A 17,042-nucleotide genomic window follows, 5' to 3' on the forward strand; every position below is an offset into this window, starting at 1 on the left:
CCCCCACACTTGACACCACACCCCACGGCATCCCCACACACTTGACACCATGTCCCACGGCGCCCCCGCACTTGACACCACGTCAGTGCAGCCCCACGACACCCCCACACTGACACCACACTCCACGGCACCCTCACACTTGACGCCACGTCCCATGGGACCCCCACACTGACACCATGTCCCACGGCACCCCCTCACTTGACACCACGCCCCACGGCACTCCCACCCTTGACCCAGCGCTCACAGGGGGAACGGAACGGGGTCTGTGCTGCCCAGGCGGGTGTGGGAGGTGGGGCCTCCGCTGCTGTCCTGAGACTCTGGGGCCCGGAGGTTGGGTGTGGCCTTCCAGCCCTGTGGCTGCAGCCCCAGAGCAGGTCCTGAGGGGCCACAAGGATGTCGGGCCAGGGAGGTGGCACGTACCCCACGCCAGCACTGTGGGCGTGGAAAGCAGGTGCCTAAAATGACAACAAAGATCCCACCAAGACCACAGCTCCTCTTCCCACACCCATCAGAGCTCAGAGCTGAGTGGAGTATCCGCCTGTGGTCCTCACCGCCTGGCAGCGGGCCTGCTATCCGTGGCTATCCACGGGCTAAAGGAGTGGCCTGACCACCAAAGACAGGAGAAAGTGCCTGACCCAAGAATAACCAAGAATCCCCACCGCTTCATCCCCGTTCTGAAATGCCGGGCGCAAACTCCCTCAGGACAGAAGCATTCAGATTTGCAAGGCTGTGCAGACGGAGGCAGCTCTATTCATGTTCGGGAGCTTCAGGAAGAGTCGCGACCACATGGGGGGGTCCTGGTACCCAGCAGCAGGCTGTGCGGCCCCCGTGGGCTCTCCCGGCTCCTGGCCGGGTCCAGGGGCACCTGGCTGGGCACCATCAGGTCCTAAGGCTGCTCCTGTTCCTGCAGCGTGAATCCCTCCCGACCGGCTGACTTGTGTGCTTCCGTCTTCTGCTGATTCAGGAGTGGGAACAAACAAAACCCACCCCTGGAAGGCCCTTTCTCCTGCCAAAAAAGCCAGTGAGTAAATCTGCAGGTGCCAGCGCAGGCTGGAGAATCCTAAACGTTTAGAGGTTAAACAACATGGTTCTAAATAACACACTGATCAGAGAACACAAGACAAATTTTAAAATGTTCCAGAATAAACAGAAATGAAAGTGTTACTCATCAAAATCAGTGGGATGCAGCGGGAGCAGTGCTCGGGGTGGAAGGGAATCTGGAGTGCCAGCCGCACAGACTACAGCAGAAGGGAGATCTGAACGCTGACCTGAGCTTAGAACAGAAGGGAGATCTGAACGCTGACCTGAGCTTAGAGCAGAAGGGAGATCTGAACGCTGACCTGAGCTTAGAGCAGAAGGGAGATCTGAACGCTGACCTGAGCTTAGAGCTGGGAGACTGAGAAAAATAAGTAAACTAAACCCAGAGCCCAAGAACAGAAAACAGAAGTCAGATCGGAAACCAATAGGTAAAAATCAAAGCCAATGGCAAATTCCTTGAGAGATCAATAAAATTAACAAACCTCAAACCAGGCTACCAAGAGCAAAAGGGAAAAGGCACAAATTCGCACAGGAAAGGAACGAGAGGACCTGGCTGCCAACCCCGGCACCTGCCTGGACGCTGCACTGAGGTCCCTGGCACTGCACTCCTGCGAACTCACAGACATAGCAAAGCGGCCCCAGCGTCCAGCTCCTGACAACGCGTGGCTGCAGTGTCACCTGCTGTCACCCATGGGGCCCTGGGTGGGGGCTGCTGAGGGGTGTATGGAAACTCTGTACTCTGCTCAATTTCCCTGTGAACACAGAACTGCCCCCAAAACAGAGTTAATTAATTTCTAAAAAGCAGCCAGTGGTCCCTATCCATCTTTCTCAGGAAGGCCTTCCCCAGGGAGAGAGCAGCACGCAGAGCCGGGTCAAGGTCCTGGCCCCACCCACCAGCTGCTGTGTCCCCCGCTGAGCAGGCAGCAGCCCAGAGAGCAGCCAGGACAGAGGTGCCTTGGATGCAGGGCTGTTCCACGCCAGACGCAGAGAGGAGACAAAGTCAGCAGGCAGATGAGACAGGACGCAGAGGCCATGAGGAAGGAAGCCCAGCCTCGGCCCTCTCCTCCTGCAACCCTGGAGAGATGTGAAAGCTTGACGTCGGACGGTGACTTTGTTTGCTCTGAAAATCCTTCCCAGAGGACTGTCTGCTGCACAAACACAAGATTCCCAGAGGCTGTAGCGGGAGTCTGGAATTTCTAGCCCAGTGAGATTTCACGGTGCAACTGGAAGACTCCAAGGAGCAAACACGCAGGTGTCTCTCGGGTGGACGGCGGACTGGGGGGTTTGCTGTGATCCCTTGCAGGGCTGTGCTATTTTCTGAATACGTCACAGATGCACTTGAACGCCCGGTTTATAAACGGAGCTCAGTGACCCCCAGGCGCCCAGATCACTGCGGATGCCTCGCTGTCACAGGCGGTGCCCCCGCTGGCATCTGACGCTGGCTTCTCCCCCGCTGGCCCTGCGTCGGGGGAGGGTCAGAGAGCACAACTCTGCATAATAAAGTGATTTAACAAAGACTTTCCAACAGTGGCCGTTCCAGAAGGAAGCAAGAAAGGTTTAATTGTGTTTCCCCCATTTCTGTGACTTGCTCGCTGGCCTCCCCCGTGGGCCCTTCTGTGACACTGGCTGTCCGGACACAGGACTGTTCCTGGGAATCACAGAGCGGAGGGACTCACGGAGCCACACGGCTACCCCCTGCCTTCCTGAAGACGGTCACTGTGACATCTGACGATGAAATGGTGGCTCCTGAGACTGGAGCTGTGGGGGTTTTTCTTCTTCTTTTTTTGAGACGGAGTTTCACTCTCGTTGCCCAGGCTATAGTGCAATGGTGCGATCTCAGCTCACAGCAACCTCTGCCTCCCGGGTTCAAGCGATTCTCCTGTCTCAGCCTCCAGAGTAGCTGGGATTACAGGCATGCGCCACCACGCCGAGCTAATTTTGTATTTTTAGTAGAGACGGGGTTTCACCATGTTGGTCAGGCTGGTCTCAAACTCCCGACCTCAGGTGATCCGCCCGCCTCAGCCTCCCAAAGTGCTGGGATTACAAGCATGAGCCACCGTGCTCAGCCTGGATTTGAGGTTTTAAAGGTTGGCTGGAGTCCAGCAGGGCCACTGCTCCCTGTCATGCTATGTTTTGGGTGGCGTTGGGGCCGACTACGTCAGTGAAGCGAGCAGGGCAGCATCCGAAGCACCTGCCCGGGACCAGCGGGCATTGGAGAGCACTGACCCTGCCTCCTCCCTTTTAGACAACAGCTCGAATTTCCCTTCCATAAAGTGCAAATTCCCGGGAGACTGACACCACTCGGTTCAGGACCCTCACGTTCCGGACAGTGAGAGTCAGGCTTGGAGGATGCTGGGCTCGGCCACGGGCACGCAGCCTCGGGCGTCAGTTATGAGATTCCACCAGCCGTGAGATCAACCTGCGGCTTTCTTATTTACAGCTTTGTGGAGATGCAACGTCTGAGTCCTGATCGTCATGGTGGTTACACCATCTACCCTGTGATGAAGTTGCACCGACTGTCACAACAGCCCATCGACAGGCGACTGGAGCAACAGCACATGCTTCGCACCTTGGATCATTCCTCAGCCTCGGAAGGAAGGAGGTTCTGATACCACAAGCAACCTGGAGCACGTCACGCGGAGCGACATCATCCTCAGAAAGACCAGCAGGGCAGAGCTCACTCCCATGAGCCACGGGGACTGGCCCGCATCGGAGACAGAGTGCCATGGGGCTGCCAGCGGGGAAGAGGCGGACGGGAGCGCGTGAATAAAACTCTAGCCAGAGGACAGAGGGGACAGAGGTTCTGTTTTGCAAGATGAAAAGAGCTCTAGAGATGGGTGGTGGTGATGGTTGTACAATATTATGAATATATTTAATGCTGTACCACTGAACTGGACGTTTTAAATGGTTAAAATAGTAAATTTCATGATGTCTCTGTTTTACCACATAAAAAACTGGAAAAAATAGCATAGAATACACAGAGAGAGACACACACAGAAACACGTGCCTATGAACTGGTGAAATCTGGATAATGTCCGTGGACTGCACAAATGTCGGCATCCTGGTTGACATTGCACCAGCTGCGCACGGCGGTGCCTGTGGAAGCCGGGAGAAGGGAGCACGGCCTTCCGTTTTCAGGGAAAGGTGGGAATTCGCCCCTTGCCACTCCTGTGTACTGTTTTGGTGCCTTCCTGTAAATCTATAACCATTTCAAAATTAAATCAGTTAAAAAAAAAAAAAAAGGCAAGAAAGAGGAAAAGCTACACCTGCCAATGAAACCAAAGTTGAATCTGAGGCCAATGACGAGGCCGCACTCTGCCTGCTGCTCAGAGGCCCTTGTGACGGAGACCCCAGCGACGGCGGGTATCCCAGAATAGAAGGGCCGGGGAACTCGCCGACGCGCAGGCGGGAGCGGCCCAGTCACCAAGCCTGGTCTCCCGGGCAGCACGTGGGAAACCCCGCCTTTCTGCCAGGACGCCAAGGTCCGAGGGAGCAGCGCGCTGGGGCCCTTGTGCTCTGGGGCTGCGAGGACAGTCATTAGTTTTGCAGTAATCACAGCATCCTTCACTTTCCACAGCACGTGTGGGTTCCCCAGCCAGTGCTTTCCTAGGAAGCAGAGTTAATTAAGTGTGAGGCACAATTAGCACAGGTCCCTTGGGGCAGGGCCATACCCAGGGCCTCTTGGCTCCACTCCTTAATTTCCATCGAGGGCCTCACCCCGCCCCCGCAGCTGGGCTCATGGTCAACTTCATGAATGAACCCTTTGCTGGCCATGGGAGTGTGCACAGCCCATGACCTCGGCAGATGGCAACCTTGACCCAGTGAAGCGCAGAGGATGAGGGTTCCCGGGGCAAGAGGGTTCCTGGAGGATGAGGGTTCCCAGAGGACGAGGGTTCCCGGGGCACAAGGGTTCCCGGAGGACACCAGGCCATCCAGTTCCCCAACCCAAATCTGCCCTGAATCTGTGGGCACGGAGCCTCCATCCGACCCACCCAGTTGCCTCTGCTGAAGTCTCGGGCAAAGTCCTCACAAGGAACCTATTTTGGGGGTTTGTCCAGGATGCCAGCCTCCAGCAGTAAAAATAACCGTCACCGCCACCACTTTACGATGCCCCAGGCGCCATCGAGTGGCACACACACCATTCCAGCACGCCTCACAAACCCACCCAGATGGGAAAACTGAGGCCTGCAGAGGACGTTGGCAGCAATCCGATGAGGGAGCTGGCTCCGAGCCTGGCGGCCTGTGCTGGGACTCTGCACTCAGACACACGCTGTGGTCCCAGCTGAGGACCCAGGAAGCCCTCCCACGTCTCAAGGCCGCTGTGCCGCAACCCTACACTCAGACACTCACCCTCCCACGTCCCAGAGCCACTGTGCCGCAACCCTACACTCAGACACTCACTGCCGTCCCAGCTGAGGACCCAGGAAGCCCTCCCGCGTCCCAGGGCCGCTGTGCCACAACCCTACACTCAGACACTCACCCTCCCAACGTCCCAGGGCCGCTGTGCTGCAACCCTACACTCAGACACTCACTGCGGTCCCAGCTGAGGACCCACTCGGGAAACCCCCCCACGTCCCAGGGTTGGGCCACAGTGCCTCTTGCTTGTGGCCTTTGCAGCTGCTCTGTGTCACAGACCAGGGCTCAGAGTGACACCACAGGAGCTGGTGCAGTCTTGGGCTTGGGTGGACTGACCCCCACTGCTCCCTCTCTTACAGGCCAGCCTGGAGCAGCTGTTGCTGGGCAGCTGGGCACCGTGCGTCCGTCCGTGAGCAGCTGTGAACGCAAGGGTCTGGGACATGGGCCCCAGCACTGGAGCCCCTGGTCTTGCATGGGGAGGTGGGACAAGCTCCTCCCACTGGACAGGCCGGGGTGAGCCCCAGTCGGCACACAGTCCCAGCAAGCCAGGGTGAGCCCCTGGCCACTTCCGACAACGGACACGGGAGACGAGAACGTTCTTTCAGCTCAGACCCTTCTTGGCACCGCGTGCCAGGGAGCAGCCCGCCCAGCCGACCGTGGGGAAGTGAGAGTCCCTGATGACTGACCCTGGCTCGGCCCTTCCCCACCCGTGTTTTCTCTTGGCCCTCAATGATGCGTGCCTGTCCTTTCCCACCATGTTTGTTTTCACAGCTTCCTCAGTTGTGCATGACAAAGGGTGGCAGCAACCAAAGGGAAAACCCAAAATCCATGCGTGGAGCCCGTGCTCACTCCGAGCACAAGCCGGCGAACGCGCACAACGCAAAATCTATTGCAGAGACTGCGCTCACTCTGAGCACAAGCGGGCGAACAAGCACAACCCAAAATCCACACGCGGAGCACGCACTCACTCTGAGCACGAATGGGTGAACACGTACAACCCAAGATCCGTGCGCGAAGCCAGCGCTCACTCCCAGCACAAGCGGGCAAACACGCACAACTGAAAATCCATGGCAGAGCCCACGCTCACTCCAAGCACAAGTAGGCGAACACGCAATCTGCTCATCGTTATTCCCAGTCAAGGCCGAAGTCCGATCTACGTCTTTAGCCATAGTCGAAGCCGGGCCTGTCTCGAAGCCCCATGGTGTCCCGGGGCTCTGGTTTTCGGGGCTGCGCCGAGGGTCTCACCTGCACTTCCGAGTCGGCATCCACGTGCTGCAGCTGGAACCAGGTGTCCCTGTTGTGGTACTTCTGCAAGTCCTCCTTCTGGATGGCCACCTTCCCTGCAAAACAAGCAGAGAAGACTTCACCACGGGCACAGGCCCCAGAGCCAGGACGCCTTCGAGCAGAAGCCAGCCCATCATCACCGCAGCTTATTTCCAACAGTTTAATTCAGAATGGGGCACCGGCCGGTGAGGGGCTCACGCCTGGAATCCCCACGCTTGGGAGGCCTGGGGGGAGGGTCGCTTGAGACCAGCCTGGGCGATATGGTGAAACCTTGTCTCTACAAAAAATAAAAGAATGAGCTGGGCATGGTGGCACTGTGTCTCTAAAAATTGATATTAAAAAGTCAAAATAATCAGGTATAGGGGTAAGTCTCCGCTGTCTCCCTTCCAGTAAGGCGTTCCAGAGGCTTCGTTGTGAAGGCGGCAACGTCCGCTCCATTGGCAATGCGCACCTCACTTTCACTGTGGTCCGTGGCCAGTTCTCACGGCAGGAGGTGCCTCAGAGCTTGCTGCGTGCACAAGAGCTCCGTTCTCACAAATGAACATCTCACGCCTCACATACCACCAAGGCAGTGGCATCATGCCGCAAGACAGACACGTGTGCACCCATGCGAGCTACAGCCTGAAACACGCGTGTGCCTAGAGGGCTTTCTGTGTGTGTGGACACACATGCGTGTGCATGCATGTGGGTGCTCAGGTTATTCACAGGCAGGACTGACAGCTAGAATGAGCTGCCACCTTCCCACTCAACATGGGTTGGTCTGAATCTGTGCCTCTAAAGTATAATGAATGAGCCGCCTTCTGGGACCTCTGGAGAGCCTGAAAGTGTAGATTCCTGGCCTTCTCCAGACGGAGGAGAACGGAAGCTCTGGTGTGGGCTGCAATCTGCACCACCACAGGTCCCTGGGCACTTGTGTGGGCCCCAAAGTCTGGGGACGTCCACTCTAAACAGTTTCCTGTGCCTTAAACAGGCTTAGTACTTTGGGGCTACACTTCCAATGAAAATACATATCAGAATATATTTGTACAATATACGTTTACCTAGTATGGACTTATATGTGTAAATTCTCATCTATAACCATTATTATCTGCTTATACGTTCACCTCATTCCAGAAACATTCCCGTGGCGGGGCAAACGCATGCCCATCCCATCCCCGGCAGGACAGGGCTTGTCAGGCGCTGGGCACCGAGCCATCTCCCATCCTGCGTCCCTTCATGGCACCACCACGTCAACCCTGCCAGTGGGCTCCACGCACTGCGGACCACGCCACCCACCACGGCGAGCACCCACGCAGCACGTGCACCTCTGTTGACAGACGCACGTGAACTCCTAGGGAGTCGCACACACATGTGATGTCTGAGCCCATCGCAGAGCACACATGAGAGCAGGAGTGAGGAAGGAAATGTTGGCAGACTCCTCACGTCTTCGTTCTGTACCCAGAGACACACACGCCCTCCTTAAGGATCTTGGTCCAGTCACTGAAGCGAGAAACTCTGGGTCCCTACAGACCCCGGTTCCACCGCAGCGTCCGCAGCTGCAGGGTCTGAGCACATTGTGCACGACCCAGGCTCCTGGGAGCGGCCTGGGCCTCCTACCCGGCCACCCTGCCTCACGCCAGGACAGCACAGCCCAGCCCCGGTTCTCTCCTCCAAGGAAGATCCTTTTATATTTCCGTGTCTCAAAAAACTTCCGCAGGCTCCCGTCGGAACAACCCCGGCCTGGCATCCAGCAGCCGCACGCTTCGGCCTGACTCTTTGTCCAGCCTCAGTAAATTCGGGAACACTCCACTGCCAGCCTCTCACAGGCGCCATCTCAGTCGGTCCTGCAGTGACCCGGAAGGGGCAGGTACCACTCTGCACACCCCACAGACGAGCAGGCCGGGGCTGCAGGGAGAGGGAGCTTCCGTCCCCGCCATCCTGCCAGTGTTCCTTCCTATGTTAGCGTCCCCACCCCGCGAGGTCCCAGGACGCATCTTCCCTCAGGAGCTCCTCTGCGCGGGCTCATGCGAGCGAGACCTCTCAGCCTGACTGGTCCGTTCTGTGACTAATTTCAGAGCCCGTGGGCCTGGGCCGCCAGGCCCCTCCCTTGTCTGCAAACTCCGAGGCTCTGAGACACGCCCAGCTCAGCACCAGCTCCAAACCCTATGGGACAGCGCAGGGTCGGCCACATGATGGGGCACCACGTGGCCACAGGACATGGTGGGAGATGCGGAAGGTGGAAAGAGGCACAAAGACGCTTTCCGAATGCCTAAAGGACAGATGCGGAATCAGGACAGTTTGCCTTCAGTGCTCCTGACACCTGCCATGCACGTCAGCACCTTCATCTCGTGTCCTCAGGGGAGCCGGCTGCACCTCACACCGTCCACTCTGCAAAGCAAAGCAGCCCCGGGAACAGCCCTGGAAGAAGCCCCTTCCCAGCTCCAGGACCCCCGCTCACAGCCGGGGCCGGAGCCCCCTCCCAGCAAACTACAGCTCCGGGACCCCCCGCTCACAGCCAGGGCCGGTCAGTTCCACAGCTACCGGGACGCAGATACAGCACACAGGCACTCATGGGTTCCTACGATCAGCCTGGCGACCTCATCGGCTCAGCTTTTGCCACACAGACATACACAGACCATCTGGAGCTGCACGGGATGCTGAAACCACCACTGAGGGCAAGCGAGAGCCAAGTCAAGAACCGAGGGGGCCGGCACAGGAAACAGGCCCCAGCACGTGTGGGAGAAGGAACACCAGGGAGGCTCAGAGAGAAACCCAGTGACACACCACGTGGACTCCCTCCAATGGCCTCTAATGGCGCAGACCACGAGGGTGGACGACAGCCAGGACACCCCCTCCTGCCCCGCCTCACTCGCTGAGCGCCCCCCCGCCCCCCCGTCTCACTCGCTGAGCCCCCCCGCCCCCCCACTTCACTCGCTGAGCCCCCCGCCCCCACGCCTCACTCGCTGGGCACCCCCGCCCCCCGCCTCACTCACTGAGCGCCCCCCCGTCTCCTCACTCGCTGAGCCCCCCCGCCCCCCCGCCTCACTCGCTGAGCGCCCCCTCGCCCCCTCCCGCCTCACTCGCTGAGCGCCCCCCCGCCCCCTCACTCGCTGAGCCTCCCCGCCCCCCGGCCCCCCGCCTCACTTGCTGAGCCCCCCAGCCCTCCCGCCCCCCCGCCCCCCGCCTCACTCGCTGAGCCCCCCGCCCCCCCGCCTCACTCGTTGAGCCCCCCGCCCCCCCGCCTCACTCGTTGAGCACCCCGCCCCCCCGCCCCCCGCCTCACTCGCTAAGCCCCCCCACCCCCCCGCCCCCTCACTCGCTGAGCCCCCCCGCCTCCCTGCCTCACTCGCTGAGCCCCCCCCGCCCCCCGCACTCGCTGAGCCCCCCGACCCCTCCCGCCCCGCCTCACTCGCTGAGCCCCCCGCCCCCCCGCCCCCTCACTCGCTGAGCCCCCCCGCCCCCCGCCTCACTCGCTGAGCCCCCCCGCCCCCTCCCGCCCCGCCTCACTCGCTGAGCCCCCCGACCCCCCCACCCCCTCACTCGCTGAGCCCCCCACCCCCTCCTGCCCCGCCTCACTCGCTGAGCCCCCCCGCCCCCTCCCGCCCCGCCTCACTCGCTGAGCCCCCCGCCCCCCCACCCCCTCACTCGCTGAGCCCCCCACCCCCTCCTGCCCCGCCTCACTCGCTGAGCCCCCCGCCCCCCACCTCACTCGCTGAGCCCCCCACCCCCTCCTGCCCCGCCTCACTCGCTGAGCCCCCCACCCCCTCCTGCCCCGCCTCACTCGCTGAGCCCCCCACCCCCTCCTGCCCCGCCTCACTCGCTGAGCCCCCCACCCCCTCCTGCCCCGCCTCACTCGCTGAGCCCCCCGCCCCCCACCTCACTCGCTGAGCCCCCCACCCCCTCCTGCCCCGCCTCACTCGCTGAGCCCCCCACCCCCTCCTGCCCCGCCTCACTCGCTGAGCCCCCCACCCCCTCCTGCCCCGCCTCACTCGCTGAGCCCCCCACCCCCTCCTGCCCCGCCTCACTCGCTGAGCCCCCCACCCCCTCCTGCCCCGCCTCACTCGCTGAGCCCCCCGCCCCCCACCTCACTCGCTGAGCCCCCCACCCCCTCCTGCCCCGCCTCACTCGCTGAGCCCCCCAACCCCTCCTGCCCCACCTCACTTGCTGAGCCCCCCACCCCCTCCTGCCCCGCCTCACTCGCTGAGCGCCCCCCCCGCCCCCTCCCGCCCCCTCTTGCCCCGCCTCACCCGCTGAGCTCCCCCCGCCCCCCACCTCACTCGCTGAGCCCCCCCGCCCCCTCCCGCGCCCTCTTGCCCCGCCTCACCCGCTGAGCCCCCCCGCCCCCTCCTGCCCCCTCTTGCCCCGCCTCACCCGCTGAGCTCCCCCCGCCCCCCGCCTCACTCGCTGAGCGCCCCCCCGCCCCCTCCCGCTCCGCCTCACTCGCTGAGCCCCCCGCCCTCCCACCGGCAGCCCTGGGCGGGCGCCTTTGACTTCAAGGGTCCCGAGTGGGGGCTCTGTCCTCTCCTCTGACGACCGCTGCGTGGCTCTTGCAAAACCTCCCCTTTCCCCCACAACACGAACTTCAGTTTTGAGTCTCACAGGAATAACGCCACATGAAAGCAAAAACTTCTTAAAACTGAGTTGGGCAATATATTTCAGTGAAAAGGGATAAATCTTCAGACTCCAAAACGCCTTCAGCTGGACAGGAGGGTCAGTTTTGAAGTCCGAAGTTTTAAATACTTGCAATGTCACTGTGTCTTCACATTTTTATGAGCTGAAACTGGGACGGGAGAAGTCACATATTTACGTGGGTAAGAATCTTGTAACTGGCACATGATTACAAGTCTTTAATTTTAGAAGTACTTCACTTAATTTTTTAATAGGTAACAGAAACAGAACAAAATCCACAACATTCAAAAGGATTTAAAATCCCTTCGAGAAGGGATCCCTGCCCCTGCCACCTCATTCCCGACGTGGGGTCATTTCTGTCACCAGCCCCCAGCCTCTCCTTCTAGAAGCCAGCCGCATTCAACAGTGGGGGCCGTGGACATTTGAAGCATGCGTGTTCATATTTCCAGATGCTGACCTGAGAGAATGCCTGATCTAAAAGCCACAGCGTCTACTTAAATTTCTCTGATGTGCCTAATCCACAGGGTTGTCCCCATCTATTTGAGTCACACCGAAAAGTTTACCAAACACTCTGGGCCTCCCTTTCTCACTTAGGCAAAGGCGGCTGCCTTCTCACCACGAGAGGCCGGAAGGGTCACTTTGTTCTGCTGCATCTGTGCTGGCTAGGCCCGTTCAAAAAGGAGGAGCCAGGGGTCTGGAGGGCATCAGACGGGGGACCAGCTGCAGAGGGACCAGAAAAAAAGGGGAAACAGCCACAGGACACAACTGAGCAAAAGCTGCCCGAGACGGAATGCGGCTGAGATGCGCGTGCCTCCCTCTGACCCCACCTGTGTCCCAGCCAGGGCGACGAGGAAAAAACAAAGGCCATACAGATCCCAAAGGAAGAAATAAAAGCCTTTATTCATAGAATGTACAAAAAAAAAATCTACAAGCAAAGCTAATAGAACTAATTGGTGTGTTTAGCAAGAACAGAGAACACAAAGTCAGTGTGGAGACGTCGACCGCATTTGTACATACAAGCAATGACCATGAAAATTACACAAAAACAGCACCTTTCACAAAATTACGCTTTTAGGTTTGTGCTTTTGGTGGACTACCTAAGAAATCTTTAACCACTCCATTAAACACATAAAACACAGGGAAATAAATGTTTTTAAATGTGCAAAATGTGTAGGCTGAAAACACATCACAAAACACTGATGACAGAAATTGGAAAGACCCAAGCGTGTGGAAAGATATACCATGTCCATGGATTTGAAGACTCAGTTTTGTTAAGATATTAATTCTCCCCAAATTAATCTACAGATTAATGTAATCCCAGTCAAAATTCCTGTGGGACTATTTTGGAAATTGAGAAGCTCATTCAAAAGTATATATGGCAATTCAAAGCATCTAGAACAGCAAAACAAGTTTAAGAACAAATTTGATGATCTTACACTACAAAATAAGACCTGCTATGAAGCTATAGTGATCAAGACTGTGTGGTATTGGCATGAGGACAGGTGGATCAATATGATGCAGGGCAGGCAAGCCCCAAATTGAGGCTTAGCCTCAGAGGGTTTGTAGCTTCACTCAGGAAAGAATTCGAGAATGAGGTAGTGGTGGAAGAAAACAGTTTTATGGAGGCGGCAGTGACAGCTCTGAAACTGCTCCTGCACAGCAAGGACTCCCCACGGGCAGGGTGTTGAGAGTCTCAGCCGTTCCTGCAGAGCAGGGGTGTTGAGAGTGGCACCTCCGGGCACTCCTGCAGTCTTATTATCCTCACTTTTAACTATATGTCAATTAAAGGACAGATTATGCAGACATTTCTAGAAAAAGGGTGGTAATTTCCGAGTCACGGGGTTGTTCCTATGGAAAGGGGTGGTAACCTCCAGGCATTGCCATGGCAATGGTTAAGCTGACATGGCACACTGGCAGGTGTGTCTGATGGAAAGCTGCTTCCACCCATCCCTGTCTCAGCTAGTCCTCAATTTGGTTCGGTGTCCGAGCCCTGCCTCCAGAGTCCAGTCCCGCCTCCTACCTCAGATGGAGCAGAATACAGAGGCCACAAACAGACCCACACAGTGCAGCCAACTAAGCTGTAAATGTGCCAAAGTCATCAACAGAGGAAGGGTCGTCTTTCAACCAAGGGCGCCGGAACAAACGGATGTCTATGTGGAAAAAACAGAATCTCGACCCTTTTCTTTGTGCTATAAGTGAAAATTAGCTTGAAACAGATCATGGAACTAAATGTAAACGCTGAAAGCACACGCTTTCCAGGAGAAAACTGCCACAACCATGGGATAGGCAAGACTTTCTTAGACATGACACCACAGGTACAAATCATACAAGAAAAAAATGTGATAAACTGGACCATCAAAATCAAAAACTTCTGTTCTTCAAAGACAATGGTAAGAAAATGAAATACAAGCCACAAACTGGAAGAAAATATTTGCAAAGCACACTTGTGATAGACTCGTATCCAGAATATACAGGGAACTTTAAAAAGTAACAAGAAAACAACCCAATTAAAAGGGCAAAAGATTTGAAAAATGTACCAAAGAAGGAATGGAGCCGTCACTAAGCCCAAGAAAAGGTCCTCGACGCCACTCTTCACGGACACGCAATAAAAGCCACAGTGAGACAGTGCACACCTATGGGAGTGCAAACGGTAACTAAAGAATAAAAACTCACAGTCCTAAGGGCCGGGCAGGATGCGAAACACCTGCTGCTCTCACCCGCTGCTGGAAAGAAGGCAGACTGGGCGGCCACCTGGAGACACGGTTGGGTAGTTTTAATGAAAGTAAACACACACCCTACAGTGGCCCAGCAACCTCGCTCCCAAGCATTTATCTCAGAATAAGAAACAGAAACATTGTCCACACAAAGACCTATCCGAGAATGTTTACGGTGACTTTATTCATAAGTCCTGAGGATTAGACACAATCCAGCGAGTGGATGAGGCGGCTGAGGTGTGTCTGTATGATGGAAACCCACGGGCAGTGGAAGGGGGCGACCTGGCTCACAGCCGCACAGTGCGGGACCAGCGCAGTGGCAGAGGGCTCGGCCCCTCCAGGGTTTGACTCACGTGGCCTCCTGGAAAAGGCAACTGTGGGAACAGGCCCCAGAGCAGCGGCTGCCAGCGGCTGTGGGCCAGGTAGGAAATCCAACCCAAAGGGGCCCAAAGGAGTGTTCTGGGCTGTGGGAACATATCTTAGTTGTACTGCTGTCTACACAACTGCATACATTGGTGAAGGCTACACCTAACAGTGAACTTTACCATATGTCAATTGCAGACCACCTGATTTATACACAAAGAATGGAAGTCTCGGCCGGGCGCGGTGGCTCATGCCTGTAATCCCAGCACTTTGGGAGGCCGAGGTGGGCGGATCACGAGGTCAGCAGATGGAGACCACCTTGGCTAACACGGTGAAACCCCGTCTCTACTAAAAATACAAAAAATTAGCTGGGTGTGGTGGCCGGCGCCTCTAGTCCCAGCTGCTTGGGAGGCTGAGGCGGGGGGATCACGAGGTCAGCAGATGGAGACCACCCTGGCTAACACGGTGAAACCCCGTCTCTACTAAAAATACAAAAAATTAGCCGGGTGTGGTGGCAGGTGCCTGTAATCCCAGCTACTCGGGAGGCTGAGGCAGGAGAATGGCGTGAACCCGGGAGGTGGAGGTTGCAGTGAGTCGAGATCGCGCCACTGCACTCCAGCCTGGGCGACAGAGAGAGACTCCGTCTCAAAAAAACAAAAAAAGAAGAAGAAGAAAAAAAAAGAATGGAGGTCTCACTGCATCCCCACCCCATTGGGAAGCCTCAGAGAGTCTCTAGGGGCTGGAGGGACAAATGGAGGGGAACGTGGTGTTACCAGAGCTGGGGCCCAGAGGAAGGTGGAGGCCTAGCGGGAAGAGGAGGGAGGCGCCAGCACAGGGGGCGGAGACCCCAATGCTCCTGACTGACAGCGCCGAGCCCGGCCCCGCGCATTTCCGCAGTTCACGCATCCGAGCTGCGGGGAGCCATCGTTTCTGGTCTGTGCTCCGTGGGTGCAGCCCCCGGCAGCCGAGTCCAGGCAGAGGCCGCCTCCCTGCGCCTGGAATCCTGAAGGAGCCCGCGCCCCGTGTGTCCCGCAGGTCACGGCCCTGCGGCTGGGAGCCCGGCTTGACTGACAGTTCCCGCCGGCAGCAGCGCTCTGTAGGCCATGGACCCGCGGACAGAGGAGGCTACGGTCATGCCGCCCGGGGCCCGCGGACACTGGACACTTCTTCCTTCTGCTCCTGCTGCGGCGGGAGCTGACTGCGGCCGGTGGAGGTGCCGGGGTGGGCTGGGGAGGGCTGAGGGCAGGCCTTTATTTCCCCAAGTCTCACTTGCCGGAGCGCCGTATCCCGGCACGGCTTCAGCTGCCTTTCTCGGTTTCTGTCGCCACCGCCCTCCCCCTCCAGGCTGAAGATGCCCTCCCGTCCCCAACCCACACCCCGGACCCCATAGGAATGCGCCCCCACTTCCTTCTGGCACCTGCCGGGGCACCTCTCACTCCTGGACCTGAACCTGCAACTGAGCACAGCTGTGGTCGCCCCGAGGGAAACTTGCTGGCAGGTGGGGTTTCCTCAGGGCGTGGGCAGCTGCTAGAAACAAGACAACCAGGAGAACCACGCAGCCAGGAAGCCAGTGGCCACCGCGCGCTTCCACCCAGAAACGCATTCCACAGAACCCAGTGTTTCATGCCCGATAACAACATAATTGCCGTCATAAAGATAAATCGTTACCGGAGATCCAGACAGCCACCCATTTTCATGGCTGCGAAAGCCACAGTGAAACATCCAAGTCCAGTCACCGTCATCGTAAAGCCACCAAGGACCACTAGCAGATGACGTCAACAGAATGATTAATAAATATCTGATTTGGTTCTTTTCAGAGCACATAACTCCAGAACTAACTTGATCAGCTTCTCTTACTAAAATGTGCAAAAAATTTTTTAAATTTCTTTTTCCTTAGGGTTGTCACTCAAAAAATGTCTCATACACCTTCGAGAATGAATCAAGTCCCTGTGGATTCTCGAGTATAAACTGAGCTGGTGATGAGGCCTGACACATGGTCACACCTCAATTCACGCGTGGCACCCAGCACAGGCTGAGCCCCGCCAGATACACCATTAGCCTCCGCTGAATAATCTGGATTCCACACCTCCCTTTCTTCTGGGAACACCCTTGGAGGCCCCTGGCAGGGGCTGAGAACACAGGAGCGAGACACAGGCCTGCCCTGCAGGACCATGGGCTCCAGGAAGCTCTGTCCAGTGGACACAGCATAACAGGCAAAAGAACCACAACCAACGAGTGGGGCAGGGGAGGCAGGTCTCGGAGGGCAGCCCACCCATGCCGCGGGGTCGGAGGCCATCTCCTGCAGTAGGCCCCAGTCCCGGAGGTGGGCATGGCAGGATGTGGGGATGGAGAAGGAGGTGCCTCAGGAGTGGGGTGCACAGCGGCTGAGCCCGGAGGCAGGAGAGAGAACTGCCAGCCACTAGCCCTGGAGCCGATGCCCTGGTCAGAGGGAGAGAGGAAGAGGGAATCCTTCCGCAGCACCCAGCTTGAACGCGACATGAAGCTATGGGCCTGAACCTGAGGGCCTCCCAGGCAGACACTGAGCAGGGGGGTGCAGGGGTCATGCTGGACCCTCAAGACCATCTCACCAACAAGGCTCCACGAGGCCCAGCACAGCAAGACCCTGAAGGGGGACCAGGTGCCCACTGCACTCAGGAGCACAAACACCTTCTGCAATCG

At 57.7% G+C, this 17,042-nt stretch overlaps 1 protein-coding gene across 2 annotated transcripts in view; it reads right to left on the bottom strand.

Moving 5' to 3' along the window:
• The window catches only part of RASA3 (RAS p21 protein activator 3), a 146,108-nt gene that overhangs the window by 49,733 nt on the left and 79,333 nt on the right, over window positions 1-17,042 (bottom strand). For both annotated transcript variants that reach the window (XM_054447115.2, XM_063650685.1), the window contains one exon: window positions 6,640-6,734. In XM_054447115.2, coding sequence (XP_054303090.1) covers window positions 6,640-6,734 — 95 coding nt within the window. The remainder of the gene's footprint in view (window positions 1-6,639; window positions 6,735-17,042) is intronic.

This window comes from Pongo pygmaeus, chromosome 14 (genome assembly GCF_028885625.2).
Source record: "Pongo pygmaeus isolate AG05252 chromosome 14, NHGRI_mPonPyg2-v2.0_pri, whole genome shotgun sequence".
Classification (NCBI taxonomy): Eukaryota; Metazoa; Chordata; class Mammalia; order Primates; family Hominidae; genus Pongo; species Pongo pygmaeus.